Source organism: Chenopodium album, chromosome 20 (genome assembly GCF_948465745.1).
Source record: "Chenopodium album chromosome 20, dcCheAlbu1.1, whole genome shotgun sequence".
NCBI lineage: Eukaryota > Viridiplantae > Streptophyta > Magnoliopsida > Caryophyllales > Amaranthaceae > Chenopodium > Chenopodium album.
In genome coordinates, this window is record NC_137853.1 from 11,363,414 (window position 1) to 11,375,239 (window position 11,826).

The 11,826-nt window shown below is 33.8% G+C and overlaps 1 protein-coding gene across 1 annotated transcript; it reads left to right on the top strand.

Annotated features, from left to right (window-relative positions):
- The first annotated feature begins 3,948 nt into the window (after window positions 1-3,948).
- On the top strand, window positions 3,949-8,006 carry LOC145598363 (patellin-6-like). Its single transcript, XM_081654707.1, has 4 exons — window positions 3,949-4,957; window positions 5,054-5,178; window positions 5,875-6,016; window positions 7,475-8,006. Exons 1-4 carry the CDS (start codon window positions 4,229-4,231, stop codon window positions 7,733-7,735), a joined length of 1,257 nt encoding a protein of 418 aa, XP_081510833.1. The 5' UTR covers window positions 3,949-4,228; the 3' UTR covers window positions 7,736-8,006.
- Window positions 8,007-11,826: the final 3,820 nt, after the last annotated feature.

Sequence of the window (11,826 nt, forward strand, 5' to 3'; positions counted from 1 at the left end):
GTCTACAATTTTTGGACCCGGACCCGACCCATTAAGCTTAGACCCAGATCCGACCCAGACCCATCGGGTCTAAAATTTCAGGACCCAGACCCTAAAATATGGATCGGGTCCAAACGGGTTTGGGTCGGGTCCAGGACCCATTGCCATCCCTTGTCATGTAAATTAACTTGCTATAGCAAGTTAAATGACCGGTTAGGACAATTTAAAACGGATTGACATTAAAGGTGAGATTATTAAAAAAAAAAACTCAAAGGTGGGATTATTTTTTGCAGACGCCCCAAAGATGAAATTATTCCTGACAATTTTTCCAAATCATTTTTCTTAATCAAAACTTATTTTCACTGATGCTCAATTGTTTTTGTAAATAAATTTAATATATTATAAATTGATCTTAATTTAAAGAAAATTTTAAACGAATTTTATGATAGAAATAGTACCGAGTTATAAGATATTTAACAATTAAAAGTTATTATTAATTTTTGTATATATGAAATAATAGAAGTATATCGATAATAAAACTCTATACAACATTTTTATCTTTAAAAATCTGACCAAGTTTTGCTTACTTAGCATCATATGTGTCACAATAATACCTATTTGTCGTCTACGTGTTGTAACACTTGGTGAAAAAACTGGAATGCCAAGTGTCGTTGTCTCGTGGCCTGGCTGCGAGACTGGCTTTATATATTAGTGATATGATATTAAATTGTCTCTCTAAAAACAATATGCATATATATATCTTCCAACGATATACACTATGCATATTCTATAATGCAAGATTTACTTGTCGATCATAATTTTTATAAAGGATTGCATCAAAAAAAAATTATAAAGGATAATTTGTTTTTCAATTCAATGTGTTATATACTCCAAATTTGTTACAAGTAAATTTTAAAATTGTTTTATAGATGTCATATGATCTTCTGTTAATAATTTTTTTTTTTAAAAAAAAAAAATAGGGTATGTACTAGTACATATCAAGTACTCGTATATATAGTATAATGATCTATGCAAATAAAGAAGTGTCATTCCAAACTTCAACCCTTGAATTGATCAGATTAAGAAGTACATATAATTCGATCATGAAAGACAAGGAAAAAGAGAATAGGGGTAAATGAAGGGTATGTTCACATTTACTAAACTGAGCTAAACTGAACTGATTTGAACTTAACTGGACTGATTAGAGCTGAACTGAACTGAACAAAGATGAAATGAATATTTTTTGAAAGAAGAAAATTAAGAGCTAAACTGAACTGAACTGATTAGAGCTGAACTGAACTGATTGGAGTTGAATTGAACTGAACTGAACTAAAATTAAGCTAAAGTGAACATGTCCAAAATATAGCAGTAGATAAAGGTGACTTTCTCATGACCCAAAATAGGTAATAAATAATGAGATACTTTTTGGTGAGCAAATAAACAATGACTGAATGAGGTACTTTGAAGATTTCGTGAAGACTTTGAAGGTTATATAATGAGATGTGGTGTACTTTGAAGGAGATAGATAACTAGATACTCTCACATTTATTTGAAGAATATACAAAAATGTTTGTCCTCTTTTCTAATTGGCAATTTAATAAGGTCTAATTACTTCACAGTTCATTTAATAGCTCATTAATCTTTCAAAAGAAAAAAAAAAAAAAAAAATACTCCCTCCGTCCCAAAAAGAACGACCCATTTGGCCAAAACTTTGTCCCAAAAAGAATGACCCATTTGTATTAAAACACCCACCAATTTGCTACAATATTTGTGCAAAATTAGCTTCCCCATATAAAAATTTGATTTTTCATGTTATTTTATTACTTTCTCTCTCTATTTTTTTTACAAACCCCATGTAAATTTATCTTTTCAATATACTTTTACTTCTTTTTACTTAACTTCCTTAATACCCGCGTAATCAACCCAAATGGGTCGTTCTTTTTGGGACGGAGGGAGTAGCTAATTAAGTTGGTCAGGCCAACTTCTAAGGGTCTATTTGTTTCTTTCTTTCTTTTTTTTTTTTTGTGACATTTTTAAATTATAGCTTTAAGTTTTTTTACACACAGTTTCTAATTATTGAATAAGTTTAGACTAAATCAGATGATCCGACGCAAAGTCCAAGTGTATTTCTAATAATAATAAACATAACATTACATCACTCTGGAATTATAAAGCTACAAAATTGAGATGAATTGGACTTATAGCTTTACTTTATAAGTCTAAAAGAAGGAAAACGGAATAGTTGTTCAACTCAACAATTCCAATTTAACACACCAAAATTTCACACCATTGTTCAACAACACTGATGCCATAAGGAATTAAAATTGAAAAAGTTTGCTACGAAATCAATACTCTATAAAAAATAAAAAATAAAAAATAATAAATAAATAAATAAATAAAAACTTGAAATGTTTAAAATTGATTTATCCACTAACTAACTCCAAGGCAGCCCACAAGCAAAAGAAAATCCAGTGTGTACAACCCCACAAAAAAGAAAAAAAATAAGGCATGTTTGGATGTCAAACAAATGAACAATAACTAATGTAAGCCCAACTTCTCCCACACATGACAACACCCGTGTCGCCTTTCACGCTTTCTTTCCAATTATTTAACCTTATTCACACTCTACTCTTTATTGCCAAACACTTCCTTTGCTTACCTCTTTTTTATGAGTATGGTTTTATAAAATGTTTTTGTTTTTATATTGACAATATAGTTGCTCCAATTGTTACGGCATGATAGTAGTCGCACTAATGTATGCAGTATTGCAGTGAGATGGAAGTGATTTTAAGCTAGGTGACCACCATGCTTTACTTGGTCTGGTGACTTAGGAGTAGTTGGCTAGTGCTCTATGTTTTCTACTAGTTAACTTTAGGTCTAAAGTAATGTGAAGTTTCTTATTGTATGCTCTTGCTGAAAGGGGTATTCTTTCCGTTAAAGAGTATTACGTGTTCATGTGTAGAGCATGTGAATAGTTAAATGTGAAGGGATTCATCGAAAGTTAAACAACATTGACACATTTGATTGCATTATAAATAGACTTTATACCATAAAACAGGAGAGGGAGGTCGAAAGCCACTAGATTGTCTCTAGACAATGAATTGGTAGTTTATTCAAAATTATCCAGAGTAAACCAATAATAGAAATGAAAATCACAAATTAAATTTGTTTTATTTGTATTTGTCAATGAGGGCATTTCTTACACAATAAATCCAAGGTATGATTGATTCATCACATTGCTTATTACTTTGTATTAATTTTTTTTTTTACTACTTGCAATCACGTTCAACAATTACATCTCTTACATTGCAATAGTCATCTTCGTGCCTACCACAATATCTTTTGCATGTGTCACATTCACCTACGACAAACAAAGTGTTGACATTTCCCTCATGAATTCACGAATACCGTATAAGTTAAATTTTTTTTTTTTGGTGAAATGAGACTTTAATTTGAAAACAAATAAAACACTAATAAAATGATACGAAAATAATAATTTTTAAAGTCAAATTAGCCGAAAATAATAATTTTTAAAGTCAAATTAGCCATTATAGTAAGGGCCTGTTCTCATTGATTGAACTCAGCTGAACTGAACCAAATTGAACTGAACTGAACTGAACTCAGCTGAACTGAACTGAACTGAAATGAAATGAATATTTTATAAGAGAAGGAAATTAGGAGCTGAACTGAACTGAACTGAGCTGAACTGAACTCCACTCCAAATTAGTTCTATTAAAAAGTTAAATCCTTTTCCCAAAATTACTCCTCAATAGCTTCTACTTGTGGTAAATTCAGATTACCCTTCATGTCACTTCAATTTTGATGTAGCCTCGTTCAAATTTTCAACCTTGATAAACTCAAACAAACAAACTCACTCCCCCACCCTTCAACCTTTTTTCACTTAATTCAAATAAACCCTCAAACCTCACCCCTTCTTTGCCAGCTTTTCCAGTTGAAAAAACAAAACTCACTCCCCCACCTTCAATTATTTATCCCCTTCTTTCTCTCTCTTATAACCTTCTTTTTCAGTCTCTCTGTTTTCCCCTGTTTTTTCCACTTCTTTCTTCTGCACTACCAAAAATGCCAAACAAATACCCATAAAATCTCCCTTTCTCACTCTCTCTCCTCCATTCCCACATTCCCTCTTTCTCTCTCTAAAATACCCACAAATTTCTTCCCAATAATCCCCCCAAAAAAACCCCAAAAAACACAGCAAAAACAGAGCAAAACAGAGTAAAACAGAACAAAAATGGAAGCATCTTCACCAAAAACTCAACTACCCATTTCAACCCCATCACCAAACCCACAAAAACTCCCAACAAAAAGAAACTTAATCTCCTCTTTAATGGAAGCAACAACTCTTCGTTCTCCTTCTTTCAAAGAAGACACTTATTTTCTCTCTAATCTCAAACCTTCTGAGAAGAAATCCCTCAATGAACTCAAATCCAAGCTTTCATCTTCACAATCCAATCAAAACCCATCAATGTGGAACATTCCTCTTCTCGCCGAAGACGAGAAGGCGGATGTAATCCTCCTTAAGTTCCTCCGAGCGAGGGACTTCAAGGTAAACGAAGCGTTTTCAATGCTCGAGAAATCGCTACGATGGCGAAAAGAGTTCAAAGCAGATGGTGTAGTTGAAGAAGAATTAGGGTTCAAGGAATTAGAAGGATTAGTTGCTTATATGCATGGATTTGATAGAGAAGGTCACCCTGTTTGTTACAATGCTTATGGTGTGTTTAAAGATAAAGAAATGTATGAAAGAATTTTTGGGGATGATGAAAAACTTGAGAAATTTTTGAGATGGAGAGTTCAAGTTCTTGAAAGAGGGATTAAATTGCTTCATTTTAAACCTGGTGGTGTTAATTCTATTATTCAAGTTACTGATTTAAAAGATATGCCTAAAAGAGAACTTAGGGTTGCTTCTAATCAGATTCTATCTCTTTTTCAAGATAATTACCCTGAAATGGTTGCTCGCAAGGTAATGTACAATGATGTAGACGAGATTTGATTTTCCATGTTTCCGGTTTTTTTTTGTGGGTGTTGTTTCTAACAATTGTGTTTTTAATGTGTGTAGATTTTCATCAATGTGCCATGGTATTTTAGCTTGTTGTACTCAATGTTCAGCCCATTTTTAACTCAAAGAACTAAGAGCAAGTTTGTGATTGCTAAGGAAGGCAATGTTGCTGAAACACTCTACAAGTAAGCACATTAATTAAATTTTAATTAATTCCATTGATTTTATTATTAAATTTGATATTAAATGCATATTGATTTTTGAGTAAATTATAAAAGTGCCCATTTAGATGTGTTTAATTTTGTTTAATGTGTGATACTGTGATTAGTGGGTGATTGATAGGGTTTTGAGTGGCAAAAAGGACATTTCATCTGAATTTTTGCTTACTTTTTCATGTTTGCCTGAACTTAAAACTTCTTTGTTTCTTTTCTTTGTCTTTTTTTGATAATATTTGAAAAGGGTAATCTCATTTCCTGTGATCATGTTTCCCTGTGTTTGCTTTCTTGTGTTGTCTTTTTCTCACTTCACTTTTGAATTTTTGAATATGCAATGCAAGTGTACTAAATTGTTCTACTGATATTTCTTTAATTTCAAAAAAAGAGTATCTTAAATCATTAGTACTGTTGATCTTATCTTTATGTTAGGAATTATACTATCAACTACCTCCGTTTCGTAATGATGTTAACACTTTAGTTTTACACTCGTGCTAATGATGATAACATCAATATAATATGTAACGGAGGTTGTATAACGATTAAACTTAATTCTATCAATATAGTTAAGACATGTAGCATTACTCTATACAATGGAAATGGTTATAAGTTGTAATCAAGCTAAAGCTAATTATTGTGTTTATCTACTTTTGTATGCAATTTATCTAGGTTTATAAGGCCAGAGGACGTACCGGTTCAGTATGGGGGACTGAGCCGACCGGGTGATCTCCAGAACGGCCCGGCAAAACCGGCCTCCGAGTTCATCGTCAAAGGGGGTGAAAAGGTCAATATTCAGATTGAGGGCATTGAGGTTAGTTTTCCTCTTTTCCTAGCAAGTATACAGTTTTTTCTGTTTTTGATTTGGTGGCCAATGCATTGTTGTGCCTCACAAATTGAGGGAAGCATTAAATAGAAATTAAATTTGCACCAAAAATAAGCTAAACAAATTGTGAGGTGAAAAACATTCTATTGTAAATTAACTACTTTTGATTGTAATACCTTCAACAACAATTCAAGTTTTTTGCATTGTGAAATTTTAATTTACCCAGTTTTAGGAATTATTTTACTTGCACAATTGGCATATTGCATTATTGAGTATGATTCAAGGACTAGAATTGTCGGATATTTTGCTGATTTATTGTCAAAAATTCCTGTAATGTGGGGTTAGTTCTGGTCAATTTTGAAATCAAATTTAGAACTAACATTAAGGCATGTGAATGAATTTATGAAATTAGATTGACAAGGGATTAATGGTTGTGTCCTACTTGTCTTTATGATGCTTAAGATCAATGTCAACAGTTTACTACCTCCGTTTCAAGTTTTTTGCAACTTTGGAGTCGACACGGACTCCTAGGCAAAAAATGAGAAATGGAGATTAAGAAAAGGGAGGGACATGTGATTAAGGAAGGAGAGAGAAATTGGGGATAAATTAATTTACCACCTTCTATAACACCAGCCACACGCATCACCACCTCGACGCACCACCACCTTGACGCACTGCCTAGTATCAGCCACCAACACTAGCCTCACGGACTCCGCCCAACCACCACACATCGACTAGCGCTCAAACCCAAAACCTAAAACTCATCCCGTAGCCACCACACACACACCCACACAAACCCGAAACCAACCCCGCTGCAACCATACCACACAAAACCAAAAACCAAACCCAGAACCACCACACTAACTCAAACCACTTACTCAACCCACCACCGACACCAACCCTCATCGAAATACCCACCAACCCATATCGCCTTAATTAAATTCGTTTGAATTTGGTGGTTCGACCACCACCATAACCGCGAACTTTCGGTCATCATTGTCCATGGGTAAATCTTCACCACCGCAATGGTTTGTCTTCATGGGAGAAAGAGAAGGGGTCAGATTGAAGGGTAGAGAAAGAAAATGGGGAATTGAAGAAGAAGAAGTTCAAGAATTGGGTTTGATTTTTCTGGAAAGATTCGATGATAGATGAATTATGAATATTATTCAATGAACTAAAATATTCAGATTAATTTGGTTGGGGGAATTAATTAGATTTGGTGGAAATATTTAGATTAATTAAGTTTTGTTTTAAGTAACTAATTGAATTTTTGAAAATTTTAGTAAGGGTATTTTAGTAAATTTATTTAAAAAACTTTACTAAAAATGGAAAATTTTGGAAAGTTGCAAAAAATGTGTAGCGGACATTTTTGGTAAAAGTTGCAAAAAACTTGAAACGGAGGTAGTAGTTATAATGAAGACGCATTAATTGTTGGTTTTGTAATAGGCGGGTGCAACAATTACATGGGACTTGGTCGTTGGAGGTTGGGACTTGGAGTATAGCGCGGAGTTCATCCCGAATGCCCAAGATGGTTACACCCTTGCAGTGGAGAAGCCGAAGAAACTCAACCCCTCAGACGATGCCATCCACAACTCGTTCTTGGCAAAAGAGGCCGGGAAACTTGTGTTGTCTGTGGACAACACCACATCACGAAAGAGGAAGGTGGCTGCCTATCGCTATGTCGTTCGCAAATCTACACTGGCCTAGTGTGATCCCTTGTGTAAAATAACCCAAGTGTCCTAGAATATTTAGGTTTTGGTGGAGTTGTTTTGTTTGTTTGAGGTTATTAACTAATAGATGTACTGCTTATATAAATTAACTAATGTTGTTTTTGTATGGCTATGCCTATGAATTTATGTCAATGCTATAAAGTGGTAGTATTATTATAGTTTTAACTTAGTGCAATTGTATACTAGGTGTATTAATCTAGATGCTTGTATTATCATTTTTGGGGAGTTGATTTTTTGGAAATCGACAATCCTTGGCTTCTAATTGCGTGTCTACTGTCTAGGATCTTGTTTGAGGTTTGTGTGTGTGAAATTGTGAAATCTCTTTGTTCAACCATAGTGAACATTATTCATTGACTACATTTGATTATCGATAATATTATGTAAAAATCGTTATACTCAACATGGGTAGAGTGTAGATTTAAGATGGTGAGAAAAAGAAAATTCACATAGCATACACACAAAGACCTCAAGCATAAATAAATTCACAAAAGCCAAAAAAAAAAAAAAAAAAAAAAAGAAAAAATGAATCAATTTGGCTGGGTGAGCTTATAACTTGTATCTATGATTCTAGGCTGGTAATGGTTTATCGTCTAACTGGGTACCTGCATAGTCATTGTAGATTAAGGGCCTGTTCACATTTACTGAGCTGAGCTGAACTGATTAGAGCTGAACTGAACTGAATTGAGCTGAAATGAATATTTTATGTGAGAGGGAAATTAAGAGCTGAACTGAACTGAACTGAATTGATTGGAGCTGAACTGAACTGAATTGATTAGAGCTGAACTGAACTGATTGGACCTGAACTGAACTGAAATTAAGTAAATTTGAACAGGCCCTAACTACCCTCAAGGCTTGTCCGAGGATAATTGCTTCGATCTTAGAGTCAGTTTTTGGATGATAAGAGTATAAAGGTGGTTTAAGAGTGTTTAGATTAAGAAAATCGTACCTTAGAAGTGAAATATATTAGGTTATTTATAGAAATCCCCAATTGGTGTCATGTGTCGGTCCACATTGTTGTCTTGTCAAGTGGGTGGTGGGAGTTCATGCGGCCGGAGGCAGGTCTCCATGTGGCTGACAAAGTAGGCTGATATGGGCAATGGGCCGGTATTGGTCGAGATCCACATGCGAAGGTCCAACCCGGTGACCAAATGTATATCAGTGTTGGTACCATCTCGTACAAAAGTAACATCAACATTGGATAATAATTGTAAGTATATGATTATCAAATTTGTGCACAAGGATCAAGTATTTATGAAGAGAGATAGAGAGAGTAAGTGGTGTTGCAAGTAGACTATGGGAATCAAATTGTTTTTGACAAATAATTTTGGGTTTATTATGCTTTTGGGTCAGGTTCGGGTCAAGTCAATTCGGGTTTTTGGCTTGTTTGAGTCAACAAATAACCGAGTTAAATCGAATTTAAGTCAGGGTCGATTCGAGTTTCGAATATGTTTGAGTCAATAGATAATCAAGTTGGGTCAAGTTTCGAGTTGAGTGGACTTTTTAGATTGTGCCATTTCGGATCGAGTCAAAACTTCTAGGTATGTTTTGATCAGGTAATGTTCGAATTAAGTCATTTCGAGTCGAGTCAACCTTAGAACATTTAAGTATTTCGGATTAGAATAAAATAAATTGGGTCATTTCGAGATTAAACATGATCGATGATTCAAAATAATACTCAAAATATGCAATGGAAATACTAACATATCATAAAATAAAAAATTACAAAAATTGAGCTAGTTTATTTGGGTTTCCTTAATGTCTTTTTGGAAGGGTTATAATCATTTCAGGTTATTTCGAGTATCAAATAATTTCGGTTTGAGTCACTCGACCATCAAGTTCACTCAATTCTATAAAATTGGGTTAAAATCAACTTAGATTACTTTGGGTATCAATTCAAAAGCGGGTTAGCTCCACTTTGAATTGGGTCTGATTTCATTTAGGTTTACTTTGGGTAATCAAAAATTAGTTGACTCTTTTCTAAATAAAATAATCAAAATTTATCAACGTGACAATTAATTACAAACAGGGTGAATCAATAACGCGAACAGGGAATTGATCATGCCTATATATAAGACTATAACATACAGGGAAACACAAAAGGTACTAAATTAGGGGAATGCTAAGATAATCTCCGGTGAAAGTGGGTTGTTTCTATAAACATGCAAGTGTGAATGAGGATAGGGAAGAGCAAGGAGCAGCAAATTGACTAGTTTGTCTAAGTTATGATGTTGATGTTACAAAAAAGTTATTTGATTCTTTCTTTCTTAAATTGGGTTAATAATTTGATGGGGAATTCCAATGCACTGCCGAAAGTGGGCCACTTTTCAGCTGCGATAGGCCAAGCCAAGTCCTACCTTAAGGTAGCGTGTGCAGAAGGTCTTTTACTATGGCTCGTCAAAGAAGTGCTGTGCAAACTGACCACAGCTCAAGTGGATTTTTTTACTCAAAAATTCTGATACTTTAAAATTTTGATGTTTCTGGATTCAAAATATAGATATAGTTGTGTCGAATTCTGATTGAACGATATTATTTGGCTTGACATTGGGTTGGATGGTGGAACAATCCGAGAACTATGTTTGTTTGGCACGATACAACACGACTCAACACGTTTGTAACAAGTTGTTGAGAGCTTGATTTAATGAGTAAGCAATCTAAGCATATTATATTTAATAAAGTGGACAAAACACGACCTTATAAGGATATTCTAAAGGGCGGATCGTGATGTTAAGACTTAAGAGTGGCCAACCCAACATAGCACGGGCATAGAATATCGTCTCAAGCTTGGGCTGTGCGGTTGTGTCTAGCTAAGTTTTAAGAATGGTCGTGCCTTGCTGAGTTTGAAGTATGGTTGTGTGGTTGTGCCTAGCTAAATTTTGTCTCAAACTTGGGTTGTGCGGTTGTGCTTGCCTTATAACCATGGTGACACATTTTAAATTTCATTGCCTCCAACATTATCGTAGTTACCATTTCTTACCAACATTTCTCAATGTAACCGGCCTTTTATTTTGTAATGTTATATCATCATTAAGCGATAAGAACTACATAATACATAGTGCTAGTATAAAATATGTCCTCTACAGATCTAGTCCTAACTCATACAGACAAAGGTAGAAAGTTAATAGAACCATCTCCCAACTCTTAAGGAAGTCATATTTGCTCGTTGTTACTCCTTAAATATGATATACGAAGTATTTCATAGTAATTAAAATCATAACCCTTAAATGTCAAGAGATCCATGTTGCTCTACAAATCTAAAACATTGAATTCCAAACACACACAATCCCCCCATCCAAAAAAAAAAAAAAAAATTAAAAAATTCTAGTAATACTTGAGTTGCATTATCCTTTTCATTTAAGAACTAAACATCTATTCTTGTTAATTTAAGAACTTACAATCCTTTTCATTTAAGAACTCAAATTCTATTCTTGTTAATGTGATCATGAAACCCCTTTTATTGATAGAACTTAAAAACTATTCTTGTTAATTCTATTTTAACATTCATTATCGATTAATCTAAATTAATTTGAAATTGTGCATAAAACAAATTATATGCTCTTAACTTATGTTATCTAAACTTACGGATAAGGTAAAATTAAATAAGTTAATATAAGATGAAATGAACATGTCCTAAGTCTATTTGTTGCATTTGTTCTATAGCTTTGTTTGGCCAAATAATACTTTTCTACTGTATTTAATACTCCCAATCTACCATATTTTAACTCCATATGTAAATTGTTGATGTAACTTCCAATTAATGAATTTCAGGGACTTGGATTTCCAAAAAAAAAAAACAGCATCTTGGTGAGCAAAAAAAAAAAAAAAAAAAAAAAAGGAGACAAGAAAGGGTAGGAAATGGAGGGGTGCAGAAGCTGAAGGGAGCATTAGTTGCAAATTGGGGGAGTTTCATTTATGTAATGTAAGAGGGAGTGACGTTGAAGCAATGGCTTTTCAGTTTTGGTCTTTTTACGTACCATGTGCTTCTTGCAAACATTATACTATTGATTATTGAAGAATGATTAATCAATTATATAAGTACTACAAATCATTCCATCACATTTATGCCATGCT

Bases quoted from the DNA above. Each gene is read 5' to 3' on its own strand.
- LOC145598363 (XM_081654707.1), top strand. From the start codon at position 4,229: ATGGAAGCATCTTCACCAAAAACTCAACTACCCATTTCAACCCCATCA. The intron at 5,179-5,874 runs GTAAGCACATTA...CAATTTATCTAG, and splicing joins GTTGCTGAAACACTCTACAA to GTTTATAAGGCCAGAGGACG. The intron at 6,017-7,474 runs GTTAGTTTTCCT...GTTTTGTAATAG, and splicing joins TTCAGATTGAGGGCATTGAG to GCGGGTGCAACAATTACATG.